General features: G+C 47.9%; 1 protein-coding gene across 1 annotated transcript; it reads left to right on the top strand.

The window, feature by feature from the left end:
- The first annotated feature begins 209 nt into the window (after positions 1-209).
- On the top strand, positions 210-16,913 carry LOC144142013 (translocator protein-like). Its single transcript, XM_077673442.1, has 3 exons — positions 210-320; positions 11,416-11,631; positions 15,155-16,913. The coding sequence occupies exons 1-3, from the start codon at positions 222-224 to the stop codon at positions 15,329-15,331; spliced, it is 492 nt and encodes a 163-aa protein (XP_077529568.1). The 5' UTR covers positions 210-221; the 3' UTR covers positions 15,332-16,913.
- Positions 16,914-21,048: the final 4,135 nt, after the last annotated feature.

The following is a 21,048-nucleotide window of genomic DNA, read 5'->3' as shown; positions in this document are numbered from 1 at the left end:
CAGTGTATTTACCCTAGCGTTTTTCACTAATAAAGTTTACTTCGAAGCGGCGCCTTGTCTGTATCTACGTGTTTCTTTTGGTCCCCGTTGTTTAGCGCCTCAAATTATGCAGTATGATCTGCAGCTGGCGAGATGGTCAGGCGACAGGTGCACCCATAAGGGAGCGTGTAGGGGCCAGGTACAGCCACGCCCTGTTGTGGTCGCAGACGGGACCAGCGACGATGGACAACTCCCAGGCTGTCAGCTGGGTGCTCCTGCCCAACGTGGGGGGCCTGGCGGGACTCTACATCATCAAGACCAAGCACGACGAGCTGGCGCAGGTAGGCACCCCTCTTGGCCGCCATCCACACTGAGTAAACGACATCCTGCTCACTGTGAAGTCGCTGAAGCTGCTGAACGAGAAGTCGAATTCCTTTAGCGAATGCAACCAGTGGTAACTTTTGCGCACTTGATACGGAGACACAGAAAAAGATAACACGAAGACAAGCGCAGTCTTCTGTGTCCCCGTATCGAGTGAGCAAAAGTTACCGTTAAGATGTCAAACCAACTAGCCCGCCTATCCGTGTTGCAACCAGTGCACGGCCTTTTTAGAATACACACGAAAGAAGGGTGGTGAGACAAATTAAAGCCAGGCACATCATTCTAGCCTGCTGGAGGCGATGAAGCAGCTTTTGTTCCCGGTCGTGTTCGTGTCGTCCTCACTACGAGGCGGAGTTTCACGTGTCAGAAGTAGGTTGTGGCACTGATCAAGCCTGCCGCTGCATTTGCCAGACGTTGCGAAAGCGACAACTACCTCTTAAAATGTCCGAACTGAAGTGGCCCGCCCGCTCTACACTCTTGGTCATTTCCAGCATTCAAAAAAGGAAAGAACTACGCATATCTCGGGGCACAGACACGCTGGAAGAATTCTTCCAACTAATGCTGTGTGGAAACACGACCGCCTCTAACTTTTCAATACAAACATACCCACTTACTGCAGTCAACAAAAAGTTAATTATCCAAGTTTAGTTAATTGGGCTGCTGGCAGCGGTAATAATCTCACTCTGTGTCCCGCTGGCCACAATTAATTTCCACAGTTGGTGTTCGCGTGCCGCCCAGTGCCTGATTTTAAGAAAAACACAAAACTTAATTTTGAACACCCGGTATATATATATATCCCTTAAAAGCGCACTTAACAGCATTGAAGCGGTCACTAAGCAGCTAATTATCTTAGGTTGATAAAAACATGCGCTTCACTCATTTGAAGAAGAATACTCTATTTTTCAGCAGACGGTGTTACAATGCCTGCTGACGGGGCAGGAGCTAAAGGCATTGAGTGCCTGACGAGGGCTCCTGACCCTCTGGAGTTCACAACAGAGGACACGCTTCAATCAAATATGCGTGCTTAACAATAACTTCCACCAATTCCGAGACAACAAATAAATTAAGAAAACATAAAAAAAATCGTGCATTTCCAATAATGAGAATCACAAGTTATACACTATACATAAAACTTTTTTTCTGCAATACCTGTTACTAGCAGATGCAATAGAACACGACACATTTCTTGACTAATTGTCTGTTATGTCTATAGAAAAAATCACGTATACACACAATACAGTTTAAATTCCTTAGAATGAGACAAGGCTATCCCTAGCAAAAATTACCAATAGACAAAACCAATAGCCTATTGGGTTATTGACACCAATAGCTATTGGTGTATTGGTCTAGTCCTATAGGTCTATAGGTGTATTGGTACCTATTGGTGTATTGGTCTAGTATAGGTACCTATAGGTACCTATAGGTGTATTGGTATCATGGGCCCACTGGAGCACCAATGCCAAATGCATGCCAAGGCCTTTAGTTCACTGCATTCATTTGGCCATGCTACACTTGCTTCAGCAAGTTTCTAAACACAACGTGGTCCCGTTACCCTTCAAATACCACAAAGCCATAAGTGCTGGTTGACTGCAGCTTTATTGCCCAACAGGCTGTCGAATTTCCGGTGCATATATTCCTCGAGTCAGCTGCTAGACCTGCAAAAACAGTATGGCAATAATTAGAAACTTCCGCAATAACTGCACATTTTTATAAGTGTGTAACATTTTGTCCAGGCGAAACATACCACTCTACGGCAGCACGCCGCTCGACCCCAACGAACTACGGTGCGTCAGTACGCCGATGTGGTCGGAACGCTTCTCTAAAGCTAGACATTCCGTTTCGATTCCATCTGGATGAAACATTACCCGCGGCACTTCACTTCAGTCGTTAATCGGAGCACAAAGTCCTACATGCATTTGTACTCAGTTCACACGTGGTTGCATCGATAGTGGCTTTTCCAAAAATGAAAGCGCCGCTTGTCGACCTGCTCTGCTATTTTTAATAAAAATTTTATCAGGAAATTAAAAGCTTCTACAGCTTCACGGTGAAAAGAAATGTGTACATACCTTCAAATGCAAAAATCCGAGCTGCGTAATGCGTGCACGTCGTCACCTCGCCGTGCGTGAAGACAATAATCCTTGAATACGAGCGACGTAGAAGGTGTCTTTATATTCCAGTGCTCCACAGATGATGTCCTCGTAACATTAAAACTAACAAATAAAATGTGTGGCACTAAAATTCACAACACACGGTGGCTGGCCGCTGAGATGAACGCCCACGCCGAGGATCGTGCCGAAGCGCCGCACATGGAAGAAGCCATTTTGCTTTTTCTTGCATACGAAACATCCGCCAGGTTCATATTTTCAGAGAAGCATTATTGAGCAGTTTTAATGAATGTATTTCACCCTAAAATTATGGTGCCATTTTATAATTTGGGGTTAATTATTTTGGTGTTAATTTTGATTTTGTAGGCTTTACTTTCTGCAAACATATATGAAGTACGACACCTATCCTAAGAATCGGCCGTTGAATCGGCACCCAAAACAAATATGGCCGCTCCGCGGCACAGCGAGTTTAGAAAAATTTGAGGCGGTTATGAAGGCGAGCGCTGACGCTCGCGAAAAAAATCTATAACTACTGTAGGCACAGAATCACACGCGCGGTGTTTTTTGCTTGTCGCAAGCATTGCGGGCAACCACCTTGCGCCGGCGGCTGCAACTCGTTGCTACCAGGAAATTTTTGAGCGCTACAGGGACATTATTTTTGAGGCGTGCTAAATGCAAACTGCTTGCATCTACGTGAATCGAATGTCTTCGGGCAAAAACATTGCTTGCAGGGCTGCAGATTAATTTTGACCACCGGTGGTGTGTACCGATCGAGCGCCGCAGCGCGAGATCGACGCACGGGCGGTTTTACTTTTCTTCTCGATCTGGAAAACAACCGCTGCGGCCGGGATAGCACCACCGTCCTTGGGCTTAGCAGCACACCGCCTAAAAAAAGCTAACAGGTCTACTTTTTATTAGTGGCTGTAAACCAATAGCACCGAACAATGTATTTGACCAATAGATATCCCCTATTGGTCTATTAGGCTGATACAACCAATAGCTATTGGTCCCACTATCCCAATAGCTTTTGGTCCCAATAGCTATTGGTCCCATTGGGACCAATAGAACCAATACGAATTGGTCTATTGGACCAATACATGTCACTCTATCGGACCAATAGATTTTGTATTGGTCCTATAGATACTCAAATAGAACCAATAGCCTGACCTATAGGACCAATACATTATTTCTATTGGACCAATACAAATTTCTATTGGAATTTTTGCTAGGGTAGTGATTGTCATATCTCACTTTCTTTTCTCTAAACATCGCCTTGGTTTCAGTCTTAAATACGGTTGCACTAGTGTTAAATTTGAAATTATCCGCTAGGATGTTCAAGACTATTGGTACTTGATAGGTGGCCGATTGTTTGCCGTAGTTAGTCCTAGTTTTAGGTGTACGTCTTATTGGTCGCCGTACACAGTAGTGACGTGTTTCTTCGTCGCCATCTACGTATAACTTGTTTTTGTGTACCATCTGGACAAGTCTAAAGTAATGCAGCTGGTCATCTCTAACTATTGAGTGTTTTGAAAACAAAGGTGAAGTTGGCAGATCTTGGAATTTCCATTGAAAATTTTTGAAGCACCGTAATATCTTTTTTTCCAAGACAACAAGCTTATTGTAATTATTTTGTGAGGTTGTTCCCCACACAAAGATTCCGTACGTTAGTTTTGAATAGAATAGAGAATACATGTTTCTTTTTAACTATTGCGGGATTGAGTGTGATATTTTGCAAAGGCATCCATCTGTTCGTGTCAGAGCCGTAACTAAATGATTTACGTGTAGTGACGAGTTTAACTGTTCTTGGAACCAAACACCAAGGAATATTTATTCATGTACCCGTGAAATAACATGACCTTCGTATTTGAGATTTATATTTTCGTTTAAGGGCTTATTGATTGGGCGGAAAATTATATGATTGTCTTTGTGGCATTTAATCGCAGCTTGTTTTGTTGTAACCAAACTATCCGTACACCTACAAACTCGAGCCATGAAAGCTGGCGTTGATTGTAAGTTTTCCTTTGTCGCTCGGACTTGTCTATTCATCGAAAAGTAAAGAACGTATTAAAGCATTATTACTTACGCACCAGCACTCACGCATATTTATTTACAGATACCTCAAAGACCCCAATGGGTGGGGTTTTACATGAGGGGTGTTGAAGCACGAAAATTACACAACAACCGGACAACAAACAGAAAAAAAATACAACCGAACAAGCGCATCACGAATACAGAGGGTATCAAGCACGCTCTGTTGATAAAAAAGCATACAATGCCAACCAACGAAGTAGATCACACCACTAAAGATAATCGCATACACGACACAAAAATAATCAGTGCAAAAATTTTTCTACGGCAGCTTTGAACTGAGTCGGGTTTGTTTGGATGACGACACTTTCGGGAAGGATGTTCTATTCGATGATTGTCAAAACAGGAAATGAATTTAGATAGGCGGTCGTGCGTGCGTGAGGTGAGTATACTGCTTTTGAGTGGTTGAGGCGATTCGATGGGTGGTGAGCAGTTTTTATACTGCAGGATTGGCTTTATCCAAGGAATAACGCCAACGACGTGCTACTTGGACTGTGGGCCTTCGTGAAGGAAGCTTACCTCGTCAACAGAACTTAAGCTTTATCGACCCTGAACCCCTTCCCCTATTTCCCCCAACAGGCCAGAGTGCCATCCCTTCTATAATAAATTTATTCATTCATTCATACAGAGGCTTTCGCATGATAACGAGTTGTAGAATTTGTGGAAGAGGCAAAATCGTGCTGCTGTACGTCGTGTTTTGAGACTTTGCAATTTAGCTTTACGTTTAAGATGTGTTACGCTTGTGTGGTATGAATAATCGGAAAAGATGAATCTGGCCGCACGGTTCTAGACGGATTCAAGATATGGTACATGAGTTACCTTGCGGTAAGTCCCAGACTGCACACGCGAATTCCAGCTTAGGGCGAACAAGCGTTTCGTAATCCAATAATTTAACTGTGGACGGAGCCAGGTTTATGTTCCGTCGGAGGAAGCCCAGCGCGCGATTCGCGTCACTGGTAATGCGATTTATGTGGGATGTCCATTTAAGGTCATGAGAAATAAGAAGACCTAGATATTTAGTGGACGAGACAGGAGATATAGCGGAATATAGATATCTTTTATCGATCGGCTGCGAAATTTTTTTTGCGTTGAAACGGGACGGAGAACACTAACCCCTTTGGAAGGGACCGGTCTCCAGTCATTTGGAAATGCGTTGATCAGTTCTCACATTCATAAAATGTTTGAAGTGGTCAAGGTAAGTAAAGTTCACACACAGAAATCAACGCCATCCTGCGCTGTGAACTAGATGAACAGCAGATATGCAAAGGCCCTGTCGCTTAATTAGTAACGGCGGCCACAGTGGCTTTATTGTCGCTTTTATTTGCACTGGTCGGCACACTCGAAACTAAGGACACATTTTCGGGGAAGGTCGAATCTATTTGCCAGCATCCAGTATGCAGTAGCGATTGGCCAGTATCCAGAACTAAGATGGCTGGATGAAAAATAGGACGCGCCGTGGAGGCAATTCAGGGAGTCATAAATACGTGGAAGCCGGAAACCGTTTTTTTTAATGGGCAATCAACACAGAAGCGCCATGATCCCAGACTACAGGTGATGCCCATCGGCTAAAGGATGGCTCGATGACGTTCTTGCTTCTCGGCTTCATTAGCATGGGACGGGCGAATAGGGCTCGCATCGCCCGTGTTGATGTGAGTGACCGTCGATGTCTGAACCAGGGATGGTCGTTGAAGTGGAAAATGCTCTGATATGACTCAAAACGGTAGTGTAGCTACTGATCGCAAAAGGTCAAACGCTGTGATTAGTGTCATCAGCAGCAGTCGGCGATGGGTCCTGCTTTTCGTCTGTGGCGTCCTAGGAGGTGCCAGTATTCACAGTGGAAAGCTCGCATTCTCCCAAGGGCAGAAGTGCGGCTATGGTGGCAATCCACGAGGAAGGAGTTGGCCGGAGAAACCACAGTTTAGAAACGGCATATTGATTTGGTTCTCAACCCCCGTCACGACAGCATGGGAAAATGCGACGTTGCGCAGGATCAGCACGTCGGTAACAGGCGAAACTAGATAATCACCGCCTGGTACAGGTGGGCATAAGGGGGTGTAGGTGGTAGTTATGAGAGTCAGCCGAACGTGTTTTTTGTTTTTCAAACCAAATCAAAATGATTCATGAGTACATACAGAGGTAAAATGGGCCTTCCAAAGCCTACAGGTGGGCTTGCGCGGCGTCGCCCGGCAGAATTGGCCTTCACTTCTGTAAAAAGCACTAATTGGCAGCGATAACTGAATAGAGAGGTAAAAAAAATACAAGCAAACCAACAAAAAGAGAGGAAGAAAAAATAAAAGGGAGGAAAAAAAAGGAAAGCATAGAAAAACAGACAAACAGAAAAGACGAAAAGAAACAGACAAACAAAATTATAATAAATCAACATGGATTCTAGCTACATGGGTGGCATTTTTCTCATCCCCAATAAGCAAATTATAGAACAAAGAAATAACAAACTGTCACCGCACACACATACATACTTCCACAGAATTCAAATTTATGCTAGAATAGCAACACGCAAGGGTTTCCGCATAGTTGAAGACAACAATTCGTCAGGCAATTCGTTGAAGATAGCAGGTACATAATACGGCCTTGCAGCCATTCCGTAATGAACACGGACCCTTGGCGCCATTTAGCGAGGTATGTGCCGCAGAGGTATAGGTTTAACATTGGGAGTTCGGTAATTGGTACACCAGGAGCACGACGATTTGCTTAAACAATATATCGAATGGCGGTAAACCACTTGCCTTAATTTTGTACACTGTCCGAATCCGCCCGGTCGTGCGCTTAAGCATCAGTTATGCGCCTCGCAGATACCTCAACCAGGTTGTTGGAACTAAACGAAAACCGGAACCGAAAAACAACAACAAAAAACTGTGGCTGATTCCTCTGTCATAGGTATCAGTAAAACCCGAAAGTGAAATGTGCAGCGAAATCAGCAGCTGAGCATTATTTGCGGGTGGGCGTGTGCTCGGCGAGTGTCTTCTCGCCGGCAGGTCGCTTCGGCAAAGGTGTACTGGCGTAATTTCCGGGGCGGATATGACGTCAGTGAAATCTTCGGGTATCGCAGTGTAAAACACTTTCGTGTTAAAATATAAAACCCGAAAACGAATAGCCGTAAGTACGTGGTCTTAGTGCTAAAGGATGCTTCTCCGCAAGAAGACACTGTGTGCAGGGGTGCACCCTTTACAGGCCGCTTTCTTCGTTGTGCTGGCGTCAATTCCGTGACGGATATGACGTCAGCGAAATATTTGTGTATCCGGGAACAAAATATTTTCGTGTTTTAAAAACGATACTTTTGGTCGGAACGAGCACTAAAATGTAACGTTTATTTATTTATTTATTTGTTTATTTATTTATTGTTATTTTGTGAATAAAATGCCAACATTAGCCCTACAGCATTCACGTTGGCTCCTATTACACATCAATAAACACAAGTATTCTACAACACGACTCGAAAACAAAGAATAAAGCTACAATGTTTGGCGTGAACACCAGAATACACGACCAGCAGCGAGAGTTTCAGGTTACTGCCGCAAACTCAACGGAAACAGCTACAAGTCATGTAGCCCTTCTCATGCAAATGCTACCAAAACGCAGCGGAGAAAATTTAATACGGAACGGAAATAACATTACCGTGGCTGGAATTTCTGCCTTCAATAGAATTGGTGAATTGTCATGGCGCATATCCACAATATTTGGAATGTGGATATGCGCCATGACAATTCACCAATTTTGTCGCTATTATCCCTTCGTTTGGATGTATACGTGGAGGGCGAAGGTAGTGACGTTGGTTCTTTGCTACCTCCTCTGATACAATCTATTTTAAGAAGCAACACTGGAGTTTTAGAGAGTTCCATGAGACACAGCGTATCAAACTTGTAACGATAACATCACAAGTATACGAGTTAGTAACGAAGCGCCCAGCCGGATTTTGAATTCTCTCAAATTTGTCATGAGAATTTTAATGTTCGGGTCCTAGACCAAGGTGGCAGACTTCAGAATTGAGCATATACGCGCGCAGCACTGTTGTGCCAGAGCGCCTGGCCCAAATGCGTTGCACGAGGCAACGCGCCGACAGCGATGCCGAGTCACGCCTCGTCCACACCGGATCAAACCGCCAAGGCGCCTCTCCCTTTCGTCGCGGCGGCGCGGCCGAATCCCGCATCTGAGAACGACCAAATAAGGGCATGTCGCTACGCCTGGAGGCGAGGTCACGGAGACGGCGTGGGCGTCGCCTTCCCTTTCTCCATTGGCGGCGCAGCTGACTCACCGCTTCGCTACCATTCGTCGGAATTCAAACTTCAGGCTGCGAGAGCCCTGATTGGAGCTATTCGAACTTCTCGGGGCCACAACGAACTTCCCGGGGTATGAAACAAGCCCGGAGGCTCTCATAGTGGGCTTTCCTCGGCGGCTTCTCTTCGGCTGTACTTTTCGGAGGCACCGAGTGAAGGGGTGCTGTCGCCTTTGTGCGAGCCATGTAACGTTTGCTTTCCCTCGTACATACTGTATCTAAATGTTACTTCAACACTTCGTCGGCTCGAGGACTTCATCGCTCTGCTCTGCGCCGCGTCGATAGCGGACAGAGCAAGGCAACGTCGCTACACCGGTGACTGCGCTCGGATGGCCAGTCGCAAGCATGGAGGCGGCGGTGAGAGGGCGCAGTCCCTACAGCGAAGACAGCGTCGGGATGACTGATTCCCAACATCGGTGACGAGCTGGATGCGAGTCACAACCCTGCAGACAGCGCTGGGAAGGTCATTCCCAACAGCACGCTGGTTTTCTGGAAGCTTTGAGTGTGCAATCCAATGGAGCGGCTTGAATCAAACAGCGCTCGAGGAATTCTCATCTACGACAGCGTCCTAATGAACCCTGGGTGCCAGGTGCACACACGCGTTGTCATTCAGTTACATGCGCGAGTGGGCAATGCCACGGGTGATTTACGGTATGACGTCAGTGCTTCCTCCACTCGTCATGATTCACTTCGTGGAGATGCGTGAATTTTTTTTACTTTGTTCGGGACGTTCGCAGAACGCTGGAAAGCTATGAACTGTTGGCGCTTCTGTGTTTTAATTCCCCCCTTTCGGCTACCTGTGTCAGAACACTCCGGACTTCCGGAAAGAGCGTTGCTCTGCCAGTGTCATGCTGTAATCCCGCATGGGAGCTGTTGATGTATCACTTGCCAAACACTAAACCAGTTAAGCTTTGCTCCGGCTCTTCGCCGTCAGCACTAAGGCAGCTCTCCTGCTCGCCGCTCGTTCACCACGCTACCACTTCATGACGGAGACGACAAAGCTCGGTACGGGGGTGCCTTCGCCAATGTAAAACTGCGCTCGCCAAAGACATAGCGCCCTTCCTGCACCTTTAATTAACCGCCCGTCGATCTACACCGATGTTAGTAGTGGAGGACTTAAAGGTTGGTATCACGATTCACAGGTGTGTGCGAGAACATCCCGTTCGTCTCCCTCGTAACGCCTCCAAAGGCTGTCACCACCTCGCGAAATACGTGCACACATAGACCCCGTGGTGGTGAAGCAAGTCTGACATATATCCGTCCATTTCTTCGGCCACAAGGCTTTATTTATGGCAGTCAAGAACTGGGAAAGGAGTGTTCATTCAAGGAGTAATGTGTGAATAATAAAAGTAGTCTGTAACCGTATATATGTCTATCTGAAATTCTTTGCCTCAACATATTTTGCACAGTCGAAACATTAGACACCTATGCTCAAGTTCCGCATTAGGGAGTATCGTTATCGGCTGCCACTTTTGCACATTTTCTTTCGCGCGGCCGATGACCATCGCCTTTTTGGAATCTTAACACAGGAGCACCGATGAAAACAAGCAGAATCTCTGCGGCTTGACATTCTTGTAGCAGTTATGTCCTGTGCGCCTCGTATTTAAGCATCGGCGGGAAGCGCTATATTGGATAATTGCGCCTGTTCCCAAACACGAATCTGTCCGTTTTAACTGATTTATGGGGCTGCGGCGGGCTAGTCCAAGGTGCATGGTGTGCGAAATTTAGTTGTTATTCGGCAATGCTACTTCAGTTTTGTCGGTACTGAGAATGCGGGCGTTGCTTTGGAGTTTCACTCTCCCCGTTGGCACCACTAAGCCGAAGTGAAGCTCAGTGGTACCACCGCGGTGGCTCAGTGCGCCGACTCAAGGCGCTGCTGAGATCAACACTTAAAAAAAAGGTCGGTGCATTCACTAATGGAATACTGACAAGTTACTTGTCCCACTATACACTAGGTACTTAGTAACTGGCGGTTGTAAATGTAGCACTTGTCAGAATTACTAACCGTAGCAGGCAGTAAGCACCACTACCCCCACTACTAAAGTCCCAGGGATAGCACTCTTCTGAGCTACATGCCTTTACTAACTGGCCATACACAACCTAGTCATAAACACGACCTTAATCTAGTGCATACTACTTCCTACACTCAGTTAATTTACTAACCATGCAGTTGTTAGTGGCATGCAGAGCCTACGTACAAAACCACGGGGTAGTAAGGTTCGTAGCTAGTAAATAAGGCCGTTACTACCTTTTTACGACCTTTTTTATTAAGAGTGAAGGACACGTGTTCTATCTCGGCCGCGGTGGAATCGTCGTAGTCCAGGGTGGCGTCTTTGCACCAAAACACCAAAATTTGTATTTTCGCGGTGACGTTTGTTCCTGGGTCGCACGATCAGCGTATTGCAACTTCTACTACGCCGGGCTATATCTGGCACACCACTGTCCGTACATTGCCACGCATTATTGTTCTTCATAGTTATGTGTTTAAGTCTTCCTCTTCCACTGTGCCGACTCGTTCATTCATGTCCGTTTCCCGACTGCAGTTGAGTCGCTTGTCCTTTTTTTCCGCAGCGGTGTCCGGCAGCGCGTGTCTACCCGGGCAGCGGCGGCCAGGTGGCGTTGTGGGCGCTGTTCAACAGCGCCATGGGCTACGCGGCCTTCCTGGTGTTCCGCGAGGGCCGAGGCCTCGAGGGACCTGCCAGGCCGTGCGTGGCCGTCTTCGCGGTGGGGCTGTGCCACAACTGGGCGTGGCCGCCGTTCTTCTACTCCCGCCAGAAGTACGCCGTGGTAGGTGCACTGCTGTTTGCCGAAAGCAAGGCGTCGCATTGTGCAGAGCCCCGCGTTCTTTTATCGCTCTGCTTTGCAAGGGAATTACGTTCCTTTACGCCAACACCTTCCGGGCGCGCGCTGGTGTTGAGCGGGTGCTTATCACGACGCCATGCGTGTCGCTTCTGGTTTGTGACGCCATCCGTCCGCTGACGGCGTAGCAGCAACGGCAACGGCAACGTTAAAGAGCGGGAGTCCAAAATGGAACCTTGAGGGACTCCGAGATCGAGATAGTAGCAGGACAGCCCGCTGCTCCGTAGTTGAATTGATCAGGCTCTCACGAATTTGGGAGTTCAGTGACCGGGATAAATCCTGGTCAGATTGGAGAGAATGTGTTTCTGCTTGATCTTGTCAAACGCTTTCTTCGTGTCGACTTGCCGAATGTGTTCTAGCGGTTCCCTTCATGCATTTCCGTTCAGGAGCCGCAGAAGCAACCAGAGGTATTTCTGTGTTCCCATGTTGGGTCTGAGCACGTACTTTCCCAGCGAGTGGCGCTTCCAACAAATGTTTTGCTAGCCTGGCGACCACGAAGTGCATCAAGCTGGCTACGCGTCCCCGAGATGTGGGACACAGATCCGCGCCCAGCGATAGAGCATGCTTGTGGCTTGCCTCGTCTACGGCCTGGGCTGTGCGGGACTCTTCCTGAGAGCACGCCACGAACTCCTTTAACCATGGCTACTAACCTAGCAATAACTGCACCCAGACGCGTTTAGATCCGTGGAATGGCTTTGGTCGGACAGAGATTCGTCCAGTAGAATATTATATGAGGTATTGCAGCGAGGTGTAGTTGAAAAAAAAAACTGGTTGATTCCTCTGTCAGGAATCGGTGAAACACGAAAGTGAATATGCAGCGAAATCTGAAGCTGTGCATGATTTGCTGGTCGGCGGCTGTCTTGTGGGTGTGCTTGGCGAGCGACGTTCTGCTGGCGGGTCGCTTCGGCAAAGGTGCACTGGCGTCATTTCAATAACGCATATGACGTCAGTGCAGCTTGGTGAATCCCGGCATAAAACACTTTCGTGTTAAAATATAAAACCCGAAAACGAACAACCCGAAGTATAACGTGCTCTTTAGTTCTAAACGTTGCTTCCCCGCAAGAAGACGCGTAGTGCAGGAGTGCACCCGTTACAGGCCGCTTGCTTCATCGTACTGGCGTCACATCCGTGACGGATATGACGTAAGTGAAATCTTCTGAATTCCGGAATAAAACACTTTCGTGTTAAAATCAGCACAGAAAACAAGGTGCACTCTATAACACAGAAATTAGCAGGATTGGCCACATGCTGTGCAAGTGTCAGAAAAATACAAAAATTCCCCCGCATTTCCCCGAGGGGGAGAATGTGAAAGTGCGAATGCACGGTTGTCGGCCCGCTTGCGGCGCTTGCGCTCGGCCCCCGCAGCTCACCGCGTCGCCGCCTTCTCTTCCATATCTTCCATCGGGTTTGTAGTATCACGTCTACACCACGCAGTTATCAAGCCGCTATAACGCCGCTGAGTCGCCAACGCACGGCGCTGACGACGTAGTTTGAATGCGTTAAAGATATAAAGCGCGTTACTAACACTGATATCAGCGTCGCGTCCGTGGCTTAGTCGGTAAAGCGTCGCGCTGCGGCCGCAAAGTCCTCGGATCGAAACCTGGTGCAGGATGCTGTTTTTTTTTATATATAGAGAGGAGGACTGCGGACGCCGCCGCCGCCGCCGCCGACGCCGGCGGCGGTGGATGGTTTGGGGTCGCTTATAAAGTGCATTCGCACTTTAAAAAAAACTATTGGTAGTAGCTGGTAGCTGGTGCTTTCTGGTAGCTGGTATAGTGGTTACTGCTAGCCGCTATATGGCCTTTTTTTAGTTTTTACGGACCTGGAATGTGGGTGAGTCTTGCCGAACCAATGAGGGCTTTACCCGTGACCCTTGCGGTTGTAAAAAAACCTGGCTCCGTCGTTTCGGTTTGTGCAGTTATGTCCGCAGGAGTTGCGTGGAGAGAAAGGATAACGGGATGGGGAACAGATTGTTTGTGTGAAGAAAGGACCGTTCTATGCTCGTGTCCGGAGCCAGTCTGCGTCTCCACGCTGTCTCTGTTCTCTAGATCAATTACTTGTCCCTTCTTTCTCTTGCGTATCCAGCAATTTGAGGGTTCGTCGGAGTAATTTGCCTCCTGCAGCTCGATACTTGGCTCCAAATACACGTACAAGTGTAGCAAACTGGTCCATCTTTCAACACTCAAGCTGTATACATCAAGCCAGGCGTTCCTATGCGCGCTGGCGACATTTGAACCTATCGCTGTCCCGACAACTCATAACTTCGTTCTAGTCTCAGTAAACTATAGGCTTTTGATCGGAAATACCACATTTTAAGAGGAAGCTAAGGGTGTCCCGATTGCGGAGATTATGGTTGAAGATGACGGAGAAGTGAAAACAAGTGTCGGCCGAGGTCCACATAATTACGAAAACACCGAAAAAGCCAGACATCGAAAGAAGTGCGCCGCCTGTAACGGGTACAGATAGGGTGTAATAACAGCGAAGCCGGATAGGGTATGCTGACGGGCCAGTTGGTACATTGTTAGACTAAGAAAAACAGCGCGAACGACGGGACGAAGAGAGGTAAAAGCAGAATCCTTCAAAAGCATTGAAGGACTCTGGTAAGAAAACCACTCAAACACATCTGCCAAGCAAGGCCGTTGCTGCTCCAAGCCACAGAATAAAGCCACAGACTAAAGCCGGCTTTCGAGCATGTTCGAGTGAGCACAAGGGTCGCATGCGTATGCGTACATCTTATTGCATCATTTAAAATGTAATATAGTCCTTTTGGGATAAGAAAACGCAAAAATATTGGCGCCGCTTCCACTAGTGGTGCAAGGCTGTAGAAACAAGGGAGCTGGGAGTCGACCTGGCTTGTTTCCCTTTGGATCCGCGGTCAGTGTACGGGACACATTTGGCTACAGTTGGCCTCATCCGGCTACATTTGGCTAAACTTGGCTACAACCCGGCTACACTTGGTCTCACCCCTCAGCATTTAGCGTAGCCTAAAGCAAGAACATCGCAACCCCAAAGAAAACTTAGCAAAGCTTAGCAAACTCCCTCTGCGCTACCCTCAAATCCTGAGGCTTCTCGAAGCCGAATATTTCCCTGTGGTAGATTTGGAGGGATACCCTCGCATTCTAACACTATGTGCCGCATACTTCGTTTCTTTCCGTACACCACGCATACCCCATCATTTTGTGTATTCTTCCCCAGAAAGCTCTTAGTTTGCAAGCAACCTGTTCTAGCCTCAAAAAGAAAAGCGCTGCCCTTGGAATTATCGTGGAAATTTTCCTTTCTAACATCCAATTTCTCAGCCCTGTACATCTCTAGCGACGTTCTAGCTCTCCATTTATTCGTTTTTTATCTGCCTTGCCTCTTTCTTGGATTCGCCATTGTTCTTTCCGTATGTCATCGTTAGTATACCACTCTTCTTTAGCCACTGCGTGTCCGCACTCTCTCCCTGCTGCAGGCCCTGGTGGACATGGGGCTCCTGTGCGGCGTGATGGCGCTGCTGGCGCGCCTCTACTTCCCCATCAGCCAGCGGGCCGCCAAGCTGATGCTGCCCTGCCTCGCCTGGACGCTCTTCGTGGCCACCTTCAACTTCCGCGTGTGGCGCTACAGCCGCCGCCGCCAGAGCAGCGCCTGACCGAATTAGCCGCTTTTGCTGCTTCTTCTGCCCTCCCTCCCTCCTTCCCGAAGGCCCTCACCCGAGTGCTGCTTGCTGGGAGGAACAGTGGCAGTTCCCCTGAAGGTCGCCTGCTGCACTCTGGTGGACGCCTCTGACGGCAGGGCAGCTGGTCATACACTTCAAAACTGCGCGATCCCTTTTGGCTGACTCAAAAAGACGGTTGAGCTCGTGATATACTCGCTCGAACAAGCGCGCGCTTCCGATGTGCACTGCGGAGACTTCGTAACGAAAATTGGCCAGTGAGTCAGACGGCGAGGCGCCTTTCAGAGAATTCAAGTGTTCTTTCGCAGAATGCGGTTTACATCTGATTTTTTTCTTTCTTCCCGATCTGGTGCCGCTCGTACGCTTGAACGTGGTGCTTTCGCCATCCCAAACGGCTTCATGTCGGCCAAATCTTTAACTAGCGTTCGCGAGTGGGGACGTTTCGTGCGTCAGCGGCGTTTGACGGAAGCCATGTTGCAAACAGGTCGATTGCCAAGCAGGTCGCAAGCCAGGTTGCCAACAGGCCCGTTGTCTGCTAGGCTGTTCCTTCCTAAGAGCGTCATAAGACTGAAAATTGGCAGCTGGCGCACGCTAGTTAAAGATTTGGCCGACTGCACACTGCAAGAGTGGCGACAACTAAAACGTGGATGTTCACAAGTATATACGGCGCACTGTCAGCTTAAATCATTGCAGATGACAGGAATTTCACGCGCGAAAAGCATATCCACGCAGACAAGCCTGCACGTCGCCCTGCTTCTTGCCATGCCCGATGTAGAAAGGGCATCGAGGGTTCAAACACCATTCGAGCTTGTTTGCCGGCTATAAGCACGTATCGCGGGTCAGCGATGCGAGGCGTTTCTCGGGAGATGTACTGCACAGAAGGAAACACTTCATCGGGCTCTTCATTTACAGCGGCATGAAGTGGGCCCTCTCGAAGACAGCGAAGCCTAGCAGCGACAAGACGAACGCGCTGACGGAAGGATCCAGAAAAAAATTCGGGATTCCCTTTCAGTGCAGTTTTCAAACGGACGGACAACCGATTTTTGTCGAGTATATTTTCTCTACCGCAAGTGAAAGGGCATCACCTGAAACGCTTTAACGCGAAATGACTTTGCTTATATCGCCCTAGAAATTTTGAAATCGCAATTTTTAAATCAACCCGCCATTTGTGCCCGACAAAAGGAATGCTGGCAACCATGACAGTGAGCTGCGCTCAAACATACTTTTGATTGCACGCGAGATTAAAAGGGTATTTAAAAACTCGGTCCCGGTTAAAAGAGCAATAATGTGCAAGCTTTTGAATCCCGCGTTGAAAGCAACGTCATTGTTTGGAAACGTATGGTAGTGTTACGTCTAACACCACAGGTTTAACATTTGTAACACCACCTCAGAAATTTTGTGCGAAATTAAAATTATTTCAGCCTATTTTTTTAGAAATTCCTTGAGGTTACCACAGTATACAAAACGCTGGATTTCATATGAACTGGAGTACATGCAGTCTACAAAAATTGGTTGTTTGTTGGGCTCGATGGCGTATCCCTGTACAAGCAGTCACAACAACCGCAAGCCTCTCCTGAATGTGGATCGGGCAAGGACGTCAGTGCCATGAAATGCCTGTTTCTCCTCACTTGATATCTTTAAAAGGCATGTTTTCTAGGGGTGTGCGAATATTCGAAACTTCGAATATTCGATTCGAATTTTTTGGTATTCGATTCGATTCGAACGACACTTTTATTGTTCGAAATATTCGAACCACCCAAAACTAAAAAAAAAATTCAGAGCGTGTCTGCATTGGTGTTTATTTACAGTGGACTCTCGATGATACGATTCTGGGGGTGCGAATTTCGGGATGATACGAATTTCCGAAAAGTCCCGGCGAAATTGCATCGTTTGCAATGGGAAAAATTTCGGCTGTTACGAACGGACCTGCGCGGCCCGGCGGAAGATACGAACGAGCCGGCGAGGCACCCGACTGCCGAACGAGCAAGTGACGGCTCTCGCTCCCCTGTTTGTCACTCTTTCTCCAGAAACGGCCGGGCTGTTGTTTTCTGCTCGCGAAAACGCTCTGCGCACGCCCAACGCGCTGACACCGCCGCGAAACCGGCGAAACCACCCCCACGCTGCGCGCGGCGCGGCCGGCGGCGTCAACATGGCGTCGGCTCCAGCCGCGAAGTGGCGCGGGCGCTCGAGCGACCGCTTCTAACCGCTCTTTAAAATGCGGCTCGAGGCACATACGAAGTTGCTTGTGCGGTAAAGGAGCTGATAATGCATGCGAAAACGGTACTATAAAACATCATCCGCGTCGCTAGTGAAAGCGCCCATAAAATATTTGCCGGGGTGCTAAGCCTAACCATCTCCGGCGGAGCCAAGCCGGCTGTCTCGATCTCATCGCAAGTAGTCAGGCTCCTCCATTCTGCCGCGCGCGTCGTGCGTCATTTTCTGACAGAGGTAGGCGCTACCGCGGGCGCGAAATCGTCGATGTGGGCGTGAAAATACAGCGCTCGCAGAGCCGAGGCGAGCGAACCGCGTGCAAAAACGCACCATGCGGTTCACGCTTGGCTGTTGCGGCGTGTAGCGAGCTTGGGCAGTGAGGAGACGTGCGCGAAGCTTTACGTGCTCCAGAAAGGACTGCTTTGCGACACGAGGGTTAAAAAAAGCAGAAAAAATCGCGAATTTCTTCACGCGAAAGTAGGAAAAGAAATAAACGAAAACTTTTTTCAGCGCTAAATTTTTTGGTCTGTGTTGGTTCATACGAATTTCGGATGATACGAATATTTTTCGCGGTCCCGCGAGATTAGTATCATAGAGATTTTACTGTATCAGCGCGCGGCAATGTGCACGGGCTCGGGCATCTGGTAAAGTGGTGACGAGCAGGAGGTTGTCACTGCTCCCCGAACATGACAAGCAGTTAACCTTTCTCCATGTTAACATTTGAGTGCAGACCTTAACCTGTTGAGTGCAATGGTATTGTGTAATTCCTAATTTTACTTTGTGTGATTTGTTGTGCAATAAAGTTGCAGTTTTTGTGTCTCTAGATGGTGAAAACATTAATTTTACAAAAAACAATAAGTATTCGTATTCGAAAAATATTCGAAAAATATTCGATTCGATTCGAACGTTGTTTTTATTATTCGAATTCGCTTCGAAATTAAAAAATTGATATTCGCACACCCCTAATGTTTTCAACTAATCTGTCTCCCACGAAAAGCTCCGCTCCATTTTCCCGTCAGCTAAACCATTCTCTAACACGTCCCTATCATATCATCTAGTGGCGTGTCATCTCGAGTAGGATGGGGATCATCAAGAGGAACAGCTGCGCATCATATCATCAAGAGCCTCGTTTCCTGTCAGCCAGGGGCCAAGAGCTGCCAGACGCTTATGGGACCCGAGAAGACGGGGACACTCCGTCCGGTTCATGCGGTGCGTTGATTTGGCTCAGTAAAAGTTGACTATCTCTCTCTCTCTCTGGTCGTTGGTATGTGGAAGGTAGAGAGAGAATCAACTTTTTTGTGCCTATGCGAACACTCAAACCGTGCGTGCAGCTAACCGGAACATAAACTCTAAACGATTAAAACGTCATGTGATCATTATTTGTAATACCGGTCTTCCCCTTTTCTTTTCCCCCTAACCCACACCAGGGCATCTTCCTTAATACAGGTCATTCTTCATCTTCTCTCTCTCTCTCCCTCCCCCTCTCTCTATTCTCCCCGACAGTAACAAATGGTACATTGCCTTGTCATAGTTCTTATTCTTGGCCCTGACTAGCAGGTGTTGTCATGCAATGCAGTGACCTGTTAGCCCTAGCAGGATGCTAAGAACCCTTGGTGAAGAACAACGGCCCGTCATTCAACTCACCAGTCCCAATAATGTTTACCACCATCACCCCGAGGAAAAGTTGTGCGGCAGAAATGACGGCGGCGAGTAAAGCGTAGATGGCATGTAGGGGAGTGAAGCTGCTATATAAGGCTAGCTTTGTGCGGGGTCGGAAGCAGGTTTACCGCTTGCTGCTCCAGCGTTTTTCTCATGACGGCGTGCTGTGGTCATTTTCCGGGGACAATCTAGAGTTACTAGCTTATCTAGTGGCTCTAGGACAACTTCTTCCTAGGAGACGTGGATTTCTTCACGAAATGTGGGTCTAGACTGAGTTTTGCAATCGGGCTACCAAAGGAAATAAAGTTAAAGGAGCCATGAAGACAAAATACAAGTTGGGTGTATTAGAAAGACTGCTTAGTTCCGATAACAATGACACCAATATCATCGAAATCTTCGAACAAATAATGGAAATATTAAAGAAAACGTGTGAAGCAGTCGCGACCCTCTAGCCAATTTCCCGCAACTTTTCTATGACTTCACGGAACCTTGTTTGTGCTATTGGCGGCCGCCTAACTGACCTGTCGCGACGAGACATCATGACTGGACGTCTGTAATGGGGCCTCTAGTTCCATTTGACCGCATCACTAGAATGCTAACGTGCAGTTAACGCACTGAAAATTATGTTTTATTGTTGGCCCGTGTGACGTCATTCTTGCTCATACACGTCACTGTGGCACAAAATTTGAATTTTAATAGTTCTTGCTTTTTTTTCGTTAAAAAAACATTTTTTGTGGCTGTAATGCAGCTGAGTGAGATACTGAATCCTAGTTCTTTCAAATTAAATGAAGTTGTATTTGCTCTTCATGGCTCCTTTAAAGCCGTTTCACTCATGGAAAAGCTTTCGGAAGTGCAGAGCAGTGATTCGCCGTAATGGGCTGCAGCGCCGTTATCCGCTGACTGCCGCATTTAAAATTCCCCGCCTTCGCAGTGAATCTGCGCCAGCGGGAGTTCTGTTATTTTTGCGGTTGCTTTAATTTCGTATGCTGGAGCTCTTTTGCGTCATTTCGAACACGTAATTTTTTTCTTGCGCGGCTGGAGCCTTTCTGCGCCATTTCGAACGCGCCATTTCTTTCTTGCGCGGCCGCCTTTTTCGCTTATTATAGCAAAACCAACCCAACGAGTCCTCCGCTAGGGGGCCGAGCGATGCAAATGCATTCTACGTCAGCTCCGTAATTTATCGACCGTGTGGTTTTATAACTGCTCCACCGAGGTAAATCACCTCCGTATCCGATCCGTGAACTTTTCCGCTTTCACGGGATACCAGTTTTACGTTCCTGTGCCTCTCCAAATGCCACCGGCGAGTTATCTTCTTGGACGCGCCAGCACTCCGCCGCTAAGCCTCGCCAGGAGATCGGCTCACCGGGCGGGCCAGCGCGGGGCGACGCGCGGCTGCCGGCAGCTCCCCTTCTACCTCCAGCAACATGAGTACCGTTGAAGTTCCCGGTGAGTCCATTTCTCCCGAAGAGTATCACAATGGCGTGGGTTGGATGGACTGCTTTCTCCGGCGAAGCCAAAAAGCTCTTCTCGAGCTAAACCTAGCAGCTGAGAACAAAGGAAAACATGGCGCCGGCACCGCAGCTCTTGGCGGGAAGGGCCCAGGCGACGTACCGTCATCACTCAACCGAGCGCGCCGACGAGTTCGAAAGGCCCCAGAGCTTCCTCCTACTGACATAAAAGTAGTTATGCGCCCTAAGAATAATCTTGACTTGAACAAGACCAGCCAGGCGACGCTCTTCGATAGCATCTGTTCCACAGCTGGCAATGCCTGGCATCCCTTGTGAGACGGCGGCAGAAGACACTTCACGCATCAACACTCTCCA

Source organism: Haemaphysalis longicornis, unplaced genomic scaffold (assembly GCF_048455015.1).
Source record: "Haemaphysalis longicornis isolate Haplotype H1 unplaced genomic scaffold, Haemaphysalis longicornis Haplotype H1 scaffold_6, whole genome shotgun sequence".
NCBI classification, from domain to species: domain Eukaryota; kingdom Metazoa; phylum Arthropoda; class Arachnida; order Ixodida; family Ixodidae; genus Haemaphysalis; species Haemaphysalis longicornis.
This window is presented reverse-complemented; position numbering and strand designations above follow the sequence as displayed.